The sequence below is a fragment of the Colias philodice genome, chromosome 7 (genome assembly GCF_061535455.1).
Source record: "Colias philodice isolate Cphi_HAF_F1 chromosome 7, ilColPhil1 Martin Lab GWU primary, whole genome shotgun sequence".
NCBI classification, from domain to species: domain Eukaryota; kingdom Metazoa; phylum Arthropoda; class Insecta; order Lepidoptera; family Pieridae; genus Colias; species Colias philodice.
Window position 1 is genome coordinate 3,235,831 of NC_143092.1, and position 16,775 is coordinate 3,252,605.

The 16,775-nt window shown below is 33.6% G+C and overlaps 3 protein-coding genes and 1 long non-coding RNA gene across 4 annotated transcripts in view; 3 read left to right on the plus strand and 1 right to left on the minus strand.

Moving 5' to 3' along the window:
- LOC149486960 (uncharacterized) overlaps positions 1 to 11,525 on the plus strand; it is a 35,361-nt gene extending 23,836 nt beyond the window's left edge. Inside the window, exons 19-29 of the mRNA XM_089697186.1 lie at positions 474 to 645; positions 1,037 to 1,149; positions 1,523 to 1,631; positions 2,071 to 2,242; positions 2,564 to 2,776; positions 3,371 to 3,530; positions 4,050 to 4,180; positions 5,228 to 5,309; positions 5,636 to 5,745; positions 6,913 to 7,094; positions 9,385 to 11,525. Coding sequence (XP_089553312.1) covers positions 474 to 645; positions 1,037 to 1,149; positions 1,523 to 1,631; positions 2,071 to 2,242; positions 2,564 to 2,776; positions 3,371 to 3,530; positions 4,050 to 4,180; positions 5,228 to 5,309; positions 5,636 to 5,745; positions 6,913 to 7,094; position 9,385 — 1,445 coding nt within the window. The 3' untranslated portion in view covers positions 9,386 to 11,525. The remainder of the gene's footprint in view (positions 1 to 473; positions 646 to 1,036; positions 1,150 to 1,522; positions 1,632 to 2,070; positions 2,243 to 2,563; positions 2,777 to 3,370; positions 3,531 to 4,049; positions 4,181 to 5,227; positions 5,310 to 5,635; positions 5,746 to 6,912; positions 7,095 to 9,384) is intronic.
- Positions 1 to 16,775, plus strand: part of LOC149486958 (uncharacterized) — a 72,776-nt gene that overhangs the window by 26,786 nt on the left and 29,215 nt on the right. The gene's annotated exons all lie outside the window — the stretch shown is intronic.
- On the minus strand, positions 11,817 to 12,595 carry LOC149486962 (uncharacterized). Its single transcript, XM_089697095.1, has one exon. It carries the CDS (start codon positions 12,400 to 12,402, stop codon positions 11,863 to 11,865), a length of 540 nt encoding a protein of 179 aa, XP_089553221.1. The 5' UTR covers positions 12,403 to 12,595; the 3' UTR covers positions 11,817 to 11,862.
- On the plus strand, positions 13,677 to 16,722 carry Rev1 (Rev1 DNA directed polymerase). The gene is made up of 2 exons (XM_089696980.1): positions 13,677 to 13,951; positions 14,041 to 16,722. The coding sequence occupies exon 2, from the start codon at positions 14,041 to 14,043 to the stop codon at positions 16,720 to 16,722; it is 2,682 nt and encodes an 893-aa protein (XP_089553106.1). The 5' UTR covers positions 13,677 to 13,951.

A 16,775-nucleotide genomic window follows, 5' to 3' on the forward strand; every position in this document is an offset into this window, starting at 1 on the left:
TTCCGAGCGCCGGGCGCTCTGTTCTATAACCCCCCCCTCCCTCCCTTCTGCCGGGGAGTAGACACTGGCTACCAGGCGATTTGGGCTTAGGTGGACGAGTACAACATTCGTACCAAATGGCATTGCTTTACTCAAAAATGTATACCTTTTCCCATAAGAAAACGGACTATTAACTAAACATATTTAGTTGCATATAAAATCCATAATAGATAATGTAAAACAATTTATTTAAAACTCATTAACAATATTGTTACTTATTAACTTATAAATAAATTTTAGAAGGGATCTAATGCCAGATTAAACTAAATGAATGAAAAAAAAACCAAATTATTCAAAATCAAATTAAAATTGTGGTAATAATTTAACCATTTCTATCACTAACTACATTTATGTCTTTCTTTCTGACACCAAATCATATACATAAAACAACACTGTTCAAAATTATTATAATCAAATACTTTTATTTTAAACAGTGGAAGCCGAAGAAGACGATATACAAGAGGTAGTCGAAGTAAAGAACGAGAACCCCACAGAATGGTGGATGCCGCTTGTCTCGGAGGAAGAACTTGATGATATGAGGAATTCGCACAAACTGATCCTGCTGTTTGATATCCTGCGGCAGTGTGAAGCGATTGGGGATAAATTGTGAGTTTGTCTGATGTTTTTATCTATTAAATAGTAATTATTATTGTAATTAAAAGATGTGTAACTTTAAGATACAATTCCAAAGATATGTTAATTCTAACAATCTGAAAAACAAGAAAAACTTAACAGCTGATTATGAATTAAGGTTGAAATTATGTGCTAGTGATTATAAAGTAGTATTATTTGTAATGACTAGCTCATAACTGTAGGATTTCATGATCCGGTGTTTTGAGGTTAACTTAATTTACTTAAAAAGTCTTTCAATGTTTTTTTTTTACTCCATTTCTCGTGTAAATGAAAAATGAGAAATGTCGGCTTTTACAAGTTACGTTATATAAGATAAAATATGTACTACACTTATTAGCTAACCATGAAATTGAATTTTGACCAGGTTGGTGTTTTCGCAATCTCTATACTCGTTGGATCTAATAGAGCATTTCCTGGGAAAAGTGGACGAAGCTACACAAGAGGCGAGAGTAGACGAGAAACTGGGAGGACATGTTGGTATGTATATTTACTTTAATAAATAATTGATTTAATTTGCAGCAGTTTGAATAACAGTGAAATTAGCTAAAAAAGGTGTTTCATAAACTTCTATTCTATAATTTTGTTGAAGATTTTACAAAATATGTAAATAGAAAGAACTCTTTCCAATTCGTTTAAGCATTTCGATATCTATACCCAGACTAAAATGTGCTAAAATTGTGAAAACTGACTAAATAACTAAATACATATTACTAAGATTTATTGATTCTGGATAAAATTCAGTAATCATATTCAAATGGTATTCAATTCAAAGTACAATATATTTTCAAATTATATAAAATGTTATATCAAATTCAATAACATTTTATATAATTTGAAAATATATTTTTAGGTTCATGGTCACCTGGCATAGACTACTTCCGATTGGACGGTTCAACATCTTGCGAGAATCGATCTATATGGTGCAAAAACTTCAACAGAGAAGACAATCCAAGGGCAAGGTAAGTCATTTAGTTGTGAATAAAAAATATATTTGAAAATGCTTAAAATTAGTACTAATTTTTTGAGTTATACTTTTTTTATAAAAATGAACTGAAATATATTTTATGAAAATTAATGTATCAACATTTTTGTAAACTTATAAAGAAACTCCTTACGCATATACATACGATAGCCTGGAAGAGATCGCTACCTAGCGATAAGGCCACTGTTTGTACATATCTTTCTCTATTTTATGTTCTTTCTGTATTTGTACTTTCTTATGTGTGTGCAATAAAGTATTAAATAATAATAAAGAAACTTTTTTAAGCCTATCCAAAAAATTGTTATTTATATTTGATTATAATATAATATGTGTAGAGATGTATATGTCAATAATTTATGCATCGAAATAGTTTCTTATGAATCAAAAAAATATTTACTAAATTTCTTTTTGTGTAGATTATTCCTTATATCAACGCGAGCGGGTGGTCTCGGTATAAACTTGGTGGCTGCAAATCGCGTGGTTATTTTCGACGTATCTTGGAACCCCTCTCATGATGTTCAGAGTATTTTCCGTGTTTACCGTTTCGGACAGAAGAAACCCTGCTATATTTACCGGTTTTTGGCAATGGTGATTAGAACTTCAATATATTTTTATCAAAGTTTGTTTTTTATACGTCGATCTGTAAAAGAAAGGTATATTTCAAGAAAGGTATATTTATCAGTCTTTTTGTTTATGAATCTTTCCGAAAAAAATATTATGGTTGATTACTTTATTTGTACTATTAGGATTATTAGGATATTTGTCAAATATTGTTCTGCCTATTAGCAATTATTAATAATAATTCCATAATATTTACTGCCAAAATATTTAAGAAAAACTATCGTCGTAACAATCGTTCCTAATTTTTTCTTAAATATTTTTTTTTATAAAACCTTTTCTTATTAATAGGGTACCATGGAGGAAAAAATCTACGAGCGGCAAGTAACAAAGCAGGCTATATCCAAACGTGTGATAGACGAGCAGCAAATAGACAGACATTATGCTGAAAATGATTTAGCCGAATTGTATAAGTTTGAGCCGACGCCACCCCAACCGAGGCCTATACCGCCGTTGCCGAAAGATAGATTATTCGCCGAAATGCTGAAGGAACATGAACAATGTGTATGTAGTTTTTTTTTTTTGACGTGATAACGTTTTTAAAATCGTTTTAGTCGGGTGACATGTTCAGAAACTTGTGTCACACCAAAACCTCACGAGCGCGGTCGCAGGTATAACGAGAGAGAGACGGACCGATCTCCCGTCTCATCTCGAGCGCTGCCACCAATAAGACGTTATCACGTAAACATCTCGATTGTAAACCTACTTTACAAACAACCAATTTTTTATTGCTTAATAATTATGTAAGTCAAGGGACTGAAATTGCTTGATAATCATTATGATTCTTTTCTTTTCCTGATCTATGTGTGTATTAAAAATAAACTTGCCAATTTGTTCATGAATGTTCCATCTAAAAACACAAACTCAAACATTTATTTAATGGTCTAAGATCCGAATATAGGTCGACCTTCACCGGCGTGATAATAAAATGAGACCAATTTTATAATAAATGTAGTCGATTAAAAAATGTACCGCTAGTAATTTTATATATCCCAAACTGAGTACAGAAAATATTCATTTTATTAAAAATATTTTTCTTTACTACTAATGATGTTTCCAACAATATATCATAATAATTTTAATACATAAAACTTCCAGATATACAAATACCACGAGCACGATTCGCTTCTCGAGAACAAGGAGGAGGAAACACTCACTGAGGAAGAAAGGAAAGCCGCCTGGGAGGACTTTGAAAATGAAAAGACGAGACCACCTGTTGTTCCCTTCACCTCACCGTATGCTATGCCTAATGGGATGAGTAAGTTTGATATTTAGTTTTATAGCAAATGATTTAAAAATACACGAGCAAACGACCGGGCTCAGTGGCGTGCCATGACTGAGGCCTATGTCCAGCAGTGGACGAGTGTAGGCTGAAAATGATGATGATGATGATGATGATTTAAAAATATAAATTTAATAAAAATAGAAAACAATAATTTATTTGAAGAGAATGTGAATAAGGTTTTAAAACAAAATTACTGGTTAGGTTCTTCAAAAATATCCGAATATGTTTGCTTTAAATATTTATTCAGGATTTTTTTTTATTATTATTATATAATTTACAGATTTTACTACATTAAAATAATAGTTATTTTCTTAAAAATGCCACTTTAACTTAAATTTTAAGATAATATGGGAAAGAGATCTTATTTTGAGATGACATCAATTCGTCAAACATTCTATAAATGAAACCTAGATTTCTTAGTATAGTATGTTATTGCTCATATCTCTAAATTTTTATAAATGTAAATAAATTATAATATATTAACTATTTCAGTGTCCAATTACCTTGCCGCGCAGCAACAATCCCTAGCGTACGCGTTAGCCGCGATACGCAAAGAGTCGCCGAACATCACTGATAACCAATTGAGAGATCTTATGCCGCTCTTGTACAATACTAATCCACAGGTGAGCTTAATTTTTTGGTGGATTTAAGTATAGGGTAAAACTTAAAATATGAAGGTGTAAAAAAAAATTGTGCGTGTACTATAAGTGTACTTACACAAGTAAGAAGTGAAAATTCTTTATGACCTTATTTTTCAAAAAATAATTTACTATATGCAACTTTACAGAAATACGTCAATCACGCGTGGTAGGGATAAAAACAAGATGGCGCGTAACGAAAAAATGTTACACTAAATTTTTTTCCAACCCCGATAAAGAAGTTTCACTTCAAAAAAACATAATTTTATTGCTTCATTTTTTCATTATATAGATTTATAGGGTTTGTATCATGTTATTGGATTTTCTTTCAACAAGAAAGCCACATATTTGTTTTTCTTCTGTAAATCAAAAGATTAGGGATGTTCCCAATGTACATATTTAATTACAAATTTAATATTTAGATGTCATAGAAAGGTGTTTACATGTGTCTATAGCATTACAATTTTACTGACAGAATCCATGTACCTTTACATTATATGATTTTTAGATTTAAACATAGTAATTGAATAGTTCACTAATTATAGACATTTAGGGTAATATTAATTAAAGTTTAGACTACACATGTTTATCACATATAAATAAAAATAAACAAAACAAATTTATTTGTTTAGATGTTCGGTGGATATGATTATAGTGTAAGTTTTCGTTGTAACATTTAGATGTATATTATGTTCCTTTTATGTTTAAATAGCACCAAAGCATGTGTTACTTTCTGCTATAAAATATGTCTCTTCTGTATCAGTATGTAAAATTTTATTAAATAAATGAACTGCTTCATGTCTCTAAAGAAAATTCAGCTTTTCAACCAACAAAAAACCACACAGCATGACTTTTTGTATTTGTATTTTGTTTAGTTTCCATGGCAATTTGAAATGTAATCATAATATGCATGAAACAAGGCAAAATGGTTTAAATGTATGATTTATACTCAAACATCTATTATCCTTGTTTAGTGATTTAAATCAAGTGCCATAAAATAATTATTTGGAATGGTGATATTTTTTTTTACAGTTAATGCAGAAAATGAGTGAAATGTACAAATATCAACCCGGAATGATGAATCCAGGGCTAATGAATTCAGTTATGAATCCAGGTTAGTACTGAATAGTTCACTTTTTTAATAAATAAGTATTATGAATAAATAATTTAGTTATTTGTATTCTAGACTGTTTTATGTGCAAATTATTCTGTAGTTGTGAAATAAAATCACCTATTACAATTTATTCTTATTGATATTTTTCCAGCGACTCCAAAAAAAGACTAGAATAAATATAATATATCATCACGCTAAGACCAACAGGAGCGTAGCAACGCGGGTGAAACCGCGAAGCGCAGCTTGTAAAATATAGAAGAATAGAATAGAATTAGGGAAAACAACGATAAAAAATCAACATAAAATATAAATTTGTTTGTGTGTAGCGAGTGGTGCGGGTGGGGGGGGTATGGGCGGCACGAGCGGGCTGCAGTACGAGCCGCCCTGGCAGCGCCAGCAGCAGATGCGCCTGCAGCAGCTCATGCAGCAGCAGAACGTGAGTTGCTTTGTGTTTGTGTGTAGCGAGTGGTGCGGGTGGGGGGGGTATGGGCGGCACGAGCGGGCTGCAGTACGAGCCGCCCTGGCAGCGCCAGCAGCAGATGCGCCTGCAGCAGCTCATGCAGCAGCAGAACGTGAGTTGCTTTGTGTTTGTGTGTAGCGAGTGGTGCGGGTGGGGGGGGTATGGGCGGCACGAGCGGGCTGCAGTACGAGCCGCCCTGGCAGCGCCAGCAGCAGATGCGCCTGCAGCAGCTCATGCAGCAGCAGAACGTGAGTTGCTTTGTGTTTGTGTGTAGCGAGTGGTGCGGGTGGGGGGGGTATGGGCGGCACGAGCGGGCTGCAGTACGAGCCGCCCTGGCAGCGCCAGCAGCAGATGCGCCTGCAGCAGCTCATGCAGCAGCAGAACGTGAGTTGCTTTGTGTTTGTGTGTAGCGAGTGGTGCGGGTGGGGGGGGTATGGGCGGCACGAGCGGGCTGCAGTACGAGCCGCCCTGGCAGCGCCAGCAGCAGATGCGCCTGCAGCAGCTCATGCAGCAGCAGAACGTGAGTTGCTTTGTGTTTGTGTGTAGCGAGTGGTGCGGGTGGGGGGGGTATGGGCGGCACGAGCGGGCTGCAGTACGAGCCGCCCTGGCAGCGCCAGCAGCAGATGCGCCTGCAGCAGCTCATGCAGCAGCAGAACGTGAGTTGCTTTGTGTTGTCCTACGTAAGGATTATTGTGTAAATTCCCGTGGGAGGAAGCGGGATGTGACAGATACATTTATTTTGTGTATTGTTGTTAGTGTTCATGCATCATTTACTTTGCCCACTTTGTTTTTTGTTTTTTGCTACTCAAATATGTATCTGTTTTTGTTTTCCGTTCTTATTGCTTGTACAGATATTGTGAATAGAAATAAAAAGTTTGCTAATTCTGCCACAGTTTTAACCAAGATGATTATTTTTCCTGTAGCAATTTTTGGAGTGAAACTACTTTAGGCGCATTTTGAATAAAATTTCAAGGTTATGGAATAATGCAACGACTTTGGTATCTTTGAAGTTTCACTTCTGACACACACACTGTTTTTTTTTCGAATTTATTTTTTTCGTATTTTTAACCAATTATATAAAATAATTGTATATATGTACTTAATATATAACGTATAATACAATATGTGCGCGTTTCCGCGCAGCCGATGGCGGCCAAGTACTACGCGGGCGGGCTGGGCAGCCGCGACCCGGTGGCGATGGCGCTGCAGCACCAGCGCGCGCGCGAGATGATGCTCGGCGAGCGCTCGGGCAGGCCGCGCGGCCGCCCGCCGCTCGCAGCGAGACCCAAGCCCAGCGAGGACGTGGTCAACTTGGATTCTGACTAGTGAGTGTACGCCTTTATGTTGTGTGTTACTTGGCTAGTGAGTGTGAGCCTTTATATTGTACAGTAGATCGACCTGGCGGCGACGTGTGGAAGATAGTCGTACTCGATCTGCCTATGATGTGTGCAAGCCTTTGTTGTTGTTGTAGTAGCAGGTGAGGACAGTAGATCGACCTGGCTGGTGAGCAAGCGCCTTTATGTTGTACGGGACAGTAGATCGACCCAGGAGCAATATTATGACATCTCATTTCCAGACAATTTACGCCGTGAATTGAACTGACTAGCAAAATTCATATTATAAAATAATTAACCATAGCTGGTTATTGTGTTCCTAATATTAGGTTATTGTGTTCATAATATTATAAATTTGCCAGTCAGTTCAATTCACGGCATAGACTGTCTGGAAATAAGAGGTCATAATACGGCCCCTGGCTGGTGGGTGCACGCCTGTATCTGTTTAAGATAGAGTACATGATAGTGTGTATAAGCTGTTTTTTTATGGAGACTTCATCAAGAATAATAAAGAGTACTTTTATACATCATGGAATACTGCAAATCTGCCCACTCAATCCAACTAATAAGAATACATCTTTACATATGATGTTGACCGTACAAATATACAGGGTGTCCCGCTTTCGGTATACTAAGCGCGAAGAGACTTGTAGTTTTGCATACACTGATCACATAAAAAATACTTAAATAACAAAATTACGCGAAAAATTTTTTGCTAAATTTTTCCTTAAAATCCATGTATTCGTCTCTAGCTTCGCGCAGCCGGCATATACCGCTTCGCTAATGTGAGTATTTTGTCTATGAAAACATAATCTTAAACGATAGCTCACATGCGGGTGGCAAAGTTGGGCGGTTTGCTTGTTGGGGGTGTACACATGGAATTTTAAGAATTCCTCTATTTTAAAAAAAAATGCGTCTGGAATTTTATAATTATTTTTTACGTACTCAGCGTATGCAAAACTACAAGTCCCTTTGCGCTTAGTATACCGAAAGTGGGACACCCTGTATAATGTGTGTGTAATGACACAGTTAGTCACTCATTATTAATAAAAAAACTCGAGGCTATTGGAATCACTGGTATTGCACTAAAAATGTTTATTTCATATCTAAATAACCGAACACAACTTGTCAAAATTGGCAATACGCAAAGCGATCCCTTACCAATGACCTGTGGAATACCACAGGGATCGGTGTTAGGACCACTGTTGTTCTTAATTTATGTGAATAATATCCATGACATAGGCCTACATGGCGAAATTACCCAATACGCAGATGATACATGTCTATTTTATTTCGGATCCTGTATAAATAATATTATTTCACAAGCTCAGGAAGACCTCAACCGCTTATTTGAATGGTTTCAGTACAACCTCTTAACTGTTAACGTATTAAAAACATCCTATGTTATTTTTAAAGCAAAAAATAAAAAAATTCCACCTCATGTGCCAATTACTTTGAATGGAATTCCACTTCAACAAAAAAGTAATGAAAAATATCTTGGTTTAAGAATAGATAGTGGCTTGTCCTGGAACATTCAAATAGACCATGTTAAATCTAAACTCTCATCCCTTGCTGGCTCACTTCGTAGGGTTGTAGGATGCCTTCCTAAACAGGTCCGCATAAATATTTATAATTCCTTAGTAAAATCACATCTTATGTATTTAATCGAGGTATGGGGAAGTGCTCCCAAATACAAACTAAAAGAGTTACAAATAATTCAGAATAAAATAATTAAAATATTATATCACTATCATTACCTAACACCGTCAATCAAAATTTATAAAGACACAAAACTGATGAACATCAAACAATTATATAAATATACAACATGTATTCTTATTAAGAAAATTTTAGACAAGAACATACATACAGCACTAACTTTCACGAAAAATAAACCAGCTTATTCTAAACGTAACACAAAGGATCTAGACATACCGAAGGTCAGGACCGGCTATGGACAGAAATGTATTACTTTTGAAGGTGCTAAATTCTATAATAAACTAAACAATGATATAAAAACAGCTGAATCGATTTATACATTTAAAAAGCGCCTAGCTGATCACATACTTAATGACCAATCACTTCTGGAATAAAACACCTACCTTTGGAATAGCTGTGCCCGGACGACTGTTAGATTATTTATTTACTTTGTTATGTTATTCTCATGTAATTAGCTTTAAGTCTTTAAATGGGAATAAATGATTCTTTAAACCTAATTTCATAAATTTTTCTTTAATTTTCTGTATTTATATTTTTATTAATTCTCCCTTCTTGCTTACAGAACAGTGAAACTATGAAATAAGTGTACAGTGAATGATATTAAGGTGCTAAGCAGCAATGTGAAGATGTCGTAGAGATTACAACCGGAATAACGACAGACAAACCATGGGCGTATTCTTGTAGCCTTCAGCTTGCGCTACACCACATATCATGAATCTCATATGGTATTACCACAAAACAATTTAAACACAGTCTAACTTTAAACCAGGGATCTGTCACTTTTAATAGTTGTCTATGTGAAATACGACAAAACCAGATTAAAGAGAACCCGCGCTTAAAGTTAAACTCTGTCTAAAGTTTTTTGTGGTTACGTTTAGCCAATTTTTCGTACAATATTTTCACTAGAGCAACACAAAAGAGTGTGCTACAGTTGTATGATTTTTTCATCTTGCAACCTAATTGTAAATTAAATATTTAAGTTTTATTCAATCAGGTTTAACTTATATGATTATTATATTCATTGTGTGCAATTTTCAAATTATATGTTTCTATACACTTCATAATTTTAAATACTATTATTATTCTCCAATGGAAAAAATTTGTTTGAAAGGCATTGAAACAATAAATATGAATACTATTAAATCACATATCAAAAAGAATCTCTGAGGCCCTAATGAAAGTCTATATTTGCATGTACATTCTTATTTTAACAAGAACTGTATGACTTAAAATACAAACTAAATTTTATGAGCAACATACTACAAATATACTATTTCGAAATTCGATTATTCAAAAGCAAATATTCAATGTACATATTGGTAGAAATGTCAGCATTTTTAGATTATGATACATCTTTATGTGGTAATAGGTATTTTTTATGTTTTGCTTTCGCAGTGATTTTTTATTTTAGTGTTAATGTTTGTGCAGATATTCGTCTGATTTTGACGACAAAAAGTAATTGGACTAAGCATACAGAAATAACAACCTTTATTAATTTAAATTAACGTGAAATTAAACTATCCCTCTTAACTTTGTAATTATTTAAATTTGAGAAATTGTTTAAGAAATAACTATTCACTATCCTTGACTTCAAATATACATTTGAATTTTATTTTGACTTATATCTGCACAAATAATCTGGTAAAAATAATCAGTGGCTTGGAGTTTGGACTGGTGTAAGAGTTAACACCAATTTATTAGTTTTATTATTAAAAACAAAAAGTATTACAGCTTTTATAAAGTGACATGACAAACATTTTTATACATATAGGTGTTGAATTTGATTCATTTTTTTGCATTTAGTATTTAACTTTTGATTATAACAGAAATATAGAATAAAAAATAATGTCAGCCTACTAATAAATGTATATTCAGTACAGGAAGATAGTGTTAAGGCATAATGATAGTAGTTGTCTTCTGGTTTGGTGGAAGTTAGCCAACTGTGCAATGTAATAGTTTGCTTTCAATGCAAAATCTATGTGCTTCATTCATCTATTGTATCTAGATATAAAACAACAAGCAGGGGCTTAGAAACTAAATTTTATCTGGTCTTTTTATGATAAATTATTTTTGGATAATTTGTAAGATGATACATTATTCATTCCATTACCAATTGATTTTTATCGGGAGATTACAAATTATTGTCAACGCATGGTCTATCATTGTGAGTAGGTTTTTCTGATTGTGATTTTGTGAGAACTATTTATTTGGCTCGAGTAACGGGCAGTTTAGTTGTGATATCACTTTTTCTTACAATTTTGTATACGTTTATGTTAATGAGTCACTCTTGTGACTTTAAGATTTTGAAAACTAAAATAGTTACATATTCTAGAGTAATTGATTGTATTTACTTGTGTGATGGATAATTTTAAGTGTTTAATTCTTTTTTTTTATACTAAAACATTACATTCTGAATGTTGTTTTTATTTCATATAAGTTACATAATATGCTAGAATTTATTCTAATGTTTATTTATAAGTTATATACATTTTTTATAAATGAGCAGTATTTGAGTTAGACGTTAAGTAATTTACTGGTAATCTTACTTAAGTGATTATTAAAGGCAAACTCTTAAATTTCGCACACATGTGAAGACCTAAGTTTTCACTATATAATATGTAATATATAATATAATGGTAACTGTAGAAAACTTCCTATTATTTTGTAGTAAAATTGAAGTATAATAAATAATTTTAAATGTGATTAAGGTTGTTTTTTTAACCCTCAAAAATAGAATCAATAGAGTAGATAACACTTTATTGCACACAACTTTTACATAAAAAAGTATGTCAAAATTGTAGTCCTATCGCTAGGTCTTTTGCAAACTACTATGAGCAATGAGTAAGAAATATTTGTTGAGCATTGAGCAAAAATTAAGGAGTTGGGAAAAACTTCTATACAAATGTTATGTTCAAAACTTGTCATTTCATAATGTTAAAATCATATTAGGTTGTTCAATTATCAAGGAATAATAAGGAAAATTAAAATAATACATAAAATAAACATTAAAAATTTATTGAATATACAATTAAACTTAGATTTACACATTTATATTGGGTAGTCCCGTTTTACTTCCAATTGACACTTCAATGTAATTCAACAGTCTTCGGGCTAAGCTCTTAGTTTCATCTTTTTTCAAAGCATTTGCATTTAACATATCTAACCGTTTTTCTTTACAAAAATATATCACCTCACTTGCATTCACGGCCATAGCATTTACTGGAAGCCCACTTGCATTCACTAGCACAGTTCGACGAATTCTCAAGTCAGGATGAACATGATCCAACACATTTTTGACCCACTCAATACACGAAATACGGCTCGAATCCATTGCTATTATAACAAAATCTATATCCATTTTCCCTGTTACATCCGACTGCCTCGCAATATCTTCCAGGTTGAAACACCTTAAAACGGCTAATTTCCAACGTAAGTTCACTCTATCGTGCACTTCTATCAAGGCTTCCGAAATATTTTCTATAATATCAACATTTGAAGAAACTACGACAACAGTTAAACTGTTTTTGTAACACGTAGGGCCAACCCAAGGTGCTATGAGGACATTATCAATGACCGACATGGTTTTTAGATTTTCTTAGTTTTCAAGTCCTTACAACTAGTACCAAGACGTCATCAGCAGATTTTAAAGAGTTTTAGTTTTAGAGAATTCATGAAATTTAATAAATATTCAAAACAAACAACGATATCTCAAGACTCAAAGCCAAACAACAGAAATTCAAATTCAAATTTTTTGACATTGACATATTATGCTCGACATAGCTCGAGGCTCTGAGGCTCGACATCTCGACATATTATGCCTCATGCCTGACGTTTGACAACTTATATTTTTTTTAATTTGCGATTGTATAGAAACCCGAGCTCTATCCACAGACAAATCGGCAAATGTCGCGCCGCTTCGCGCCGTGACTTATCGCTTAGTTTCGCTTAGACTACAGTTCAGTAGTATTTGCGTGAAAAAGTAACAAACAAACACATATACAAATATCCTCACAAACTGTTGCATTTATAATATTAATTAAAATTAATAGGAAGTAGGAGTAGGAGTAGGAATAGGAGGTAGTATATTGTGATATACCCCGTTTTCCAATTACAGCACTAGAGCGCATTATGCGGCATAATGCTTAACGTTGAATGTTCCAACTACAGCAACGTTTCGCACAATCGAGCACTAGAAAAAGTAATGCGCGTGAATTGATGCGTGCAATCGATTTATCGTTAGTAATTATTAATTGCTGCAAAAAAAATTAAAGCTTTCGTTTCATTGTAGTTTTTTCCAAAATAATCAAAGTTAATTCAAATTGTGTTAAAAAAAAATAAATATAAGTATGGATGAACATACAAACATTGAAAAAAATGTTAATGAAATAATCAAAATCCAAATTACTTAAAATAACCGTAAATATTTTTCAACCAATTATTATGTATACCACTTTATTTACACATTAATGAGGTTATTGCTAACTCTATGAATATTTTTTTTTTCAACACTGAACTTACGCAACCTGCTGGTGCGTTTCATGTTCCAATTAAGCATCAGAATAATTCGGCATTGTGCGGCACTGAGTCGCATTATGCTTTGTAATTGGAAAACGGGGATATACTATATTTCCCTGGCTCAACTCGAGTCTCAAATTAATGTCAAATTGTCATGTCATGTTGTCAATGAAGTATGAACATTACTTTCGGGTATGTATAAGTTACTCTATGAACCTCAGAGCTATGAACATTACATTGAAGTTTGAAGTTTGAACCATGTTTGAAATGTTTTGATTTGTTTGATGAATGAACTACGAGGAATCACGAACTATATAATGATGAATTTACTAAATGACATTTACTCACGTCGCACGTTTAATTTTTGTTGTTGAGAGCACAGGGTAATATAGTATGGTTGAGAGTTGAGAAATGGTTGAGAAGATATGAATAAAATTTGAATATTGATTTGTGGTCACCTAATATCTTGTTTACTATTCTTATTATGTACTAACTCTGTGATTGACTTAAAGGGTTGAAAAAGATTTAAAATAATTTTTATTTTGTTCAGTTCACACTTAGTTCACACTGCAAATGCTTTACAATTCAATTTGCTTTAGGGCCTAGCTACGTAGGTAACTATCTATATAATAAATATTCCTATTTTTACAAAATACTAAATAGGATATCATTGTAGTTAGATAAAAGTGATATTTTATTAAAGATGAGGCGCCGCGATGAAAAATTCCCTGATAATGGATTTGAAGGATGGGGCGGTTACATGCAAGCTAAAATATCTAAATTGGAAGATCAGTTCACTTCAAAAGCTTGCTATGAAAATAAAGTTTCGGATATATTTTCTGGTGTGAGTATTTTTGTAAATGGTTTCACAATCCCCTCTGCTGATGAGTTAAAGGAGTTGATGGCGAAACATGGTGGTATATATCATACATACCAGAGAAGTGAAGATTTTGTTATAGCTTCAAATTTACCTGATACAAAAGTCAAGAAAATGTCTTTGGTTAATGTAGTAAAGCCTGAATGGATTACGGAAAGCATATCTGCAAATAGACTCTTAGACTACAAAGATTATTTACTTTATGGTAGGAAAAGAACACAACCACAGTTAAATTTTAATAAATTATTATCAACTAGAAAATGCCCAATTGCATATAAAGATGAAGTTGAAGAAGAGATTACTAAAAGAGAATATTCCCCACAAAATGTTAAACCAACCATACATAAAACTGATGACACTTTGCCTTCAGGTTCAATAGATTCTAAATTAGATCTCAAAACCTTAAGAAATGGACCTAAAACTGCAATAGATCCTAATTTTATATCTGAGTTCTACAACAATTCAAGGCTTCATCACATTTCACAACTTGGAGCTTGTTTTAAACAGCATATTAATGATCTTAGGGAAACCAGTAATTTCAAATTTCCAGCATGCATCAGTATTAAGGAAAAGATTAAATCATTCAACCAGAATAGTTGTTTTGCAATGAATTTTGAATATAATAAGGTGATTATGCATATTGATATGGATTGCTTCTTTGTTTCTGTTGGTTTAAGAAAACACCCTGAACTTAGAGGGCAGCCCATAGCTGTTACACATTCTAAAGGTGGCCAGAGTAAAGTAAAAAGAACAGGAGTAGATCGAGCAGCTGAATTTAACCTTTACAAACAAAGGCAAGCTAATAAGTTATCAAAAGCTACAGGTATATCCACAGATGGATTTGAATTGGAAACTAGAGTTGATAACATAGGTGAGGAAAATGATAAGTTTGGATCTATGAGTGAAATAGCCTCTTGTTCATATGAAGCTAGAAATAAGGGTATTAAAAATGGCATGTTTATGGGAGCAGCATTAAGGCTATGTTCAGAATTGCGAACTATCCCTTATGATTTTGAGGGTTATAAAGAAGTAGCCTATACTTTATATAACACAATTGCACAGTATACATTAGATATAGAAGCTGTTTCTTGTGATGAAATGTATGTTGATTGTACAAATTTATTAAAAGAATTAGATGTGAGTGTTGAAGATTTTGCAACAGTATTACGGGAAGAAATAAAAGAAAAGACAGGCTGCCCATGTTCTACAGGCTTTGGAGGAAATCGCTTGCAAGCAAGATTGGCTACCAAGCAAGCAAAACCAAATGGACAATTCTTTTTGACTGCAAATCTAATTGAAGATTTCATGTTTGATATAAAGCTTAAAGATTTGCCAGGGGTTGGAAGGCAAATATCCCAAAAATTGGAAGCTCTTGGCCACCAAACGTGTGGTTCACTGCAATCACTCACTTTATCTAGCTTACAGGGTCATTTAGGAAATAAAACAGGATCTCAATTATTTGATCAATGTCGTGGGCGCGACAGAAATCCCCTGACATACCATACAGTTAGAAAATCTGTGTCTGCAGAAGTAAATTATGGGATAAGGTTTGAGAACAATGAACAATGCTATGAATTTCTTAGACAACTTGCTGTAGAAGTTGAATCGAGAATGCAGCAATTTAAAGTTTTGGGAAAATGCGTAACTCTTAAACTCATGGTCAGAGCTGCAGATGCTCCTGTAGAAACTGCAAAATTTCTAGGTCATGGCTTCTGTGATGTCATCAATAAATCAACATCATTGGCTGTAGCAACAAATGACTCTGAACTTATTAATAAAGAAGTGGTACTGCTATGTAAAAAATTGAATATAGATCCAAAAGAAATGAGAGGAGTTGGTATACAAGTAACCAAATTAGAATCATTGAATAATAATCAACTTAAAACCAAAGGTGCTATAAGCAAATTTTTGGTAAGTGGTATAGATATTAAAAAGGAGGAGCCTAAAAATATCTCTACATCCAGACAAAGTATAAAAAAAGAACCTGTTACACCAAAAAAGAATACATCACCTAAAAAGAAATCACCAATACTGGGATCTAGAAGATCGCCAAATAAAAGACGGGGAAGACCACCTAAAACCATAAAACTAGAACAATCAACTTCAAGAAATCTTTTAGAAAAGTTTGTGCATGTACCAAAAGAAAATCCGAATTTAGATAAAAGGGAAACTATTGATAAACCAATGGCTAAAGAGCAACATGTTAAAAACGAAGAAAAATCAGGTTTATTGGGTCTTCCTTGGCAGCAAGTAAGAGAATTACTTAGAGCTTGGTTCGATAGTGGTCAAACACCACAATCCTGTGATATACATATGATTGCAGCATATATGCGCGAAATGGTAATGAACAAAAATATCGACAAACTTCATATACTCGTAAACTTTTTCAAAAGAAGGACATTTGAAATGAAAAATGAGATTTGGAATGAAGTTTTTAATCATGTTTTGGACCACGTTCAAAGCTCAATGTTAACTGTATATGGTAAGAAGCTATGGGTGGAAGATTGAGATATTCTGTGATATTATGTCTGTTCTTGATTAGGAATTATTTTAATGTGATA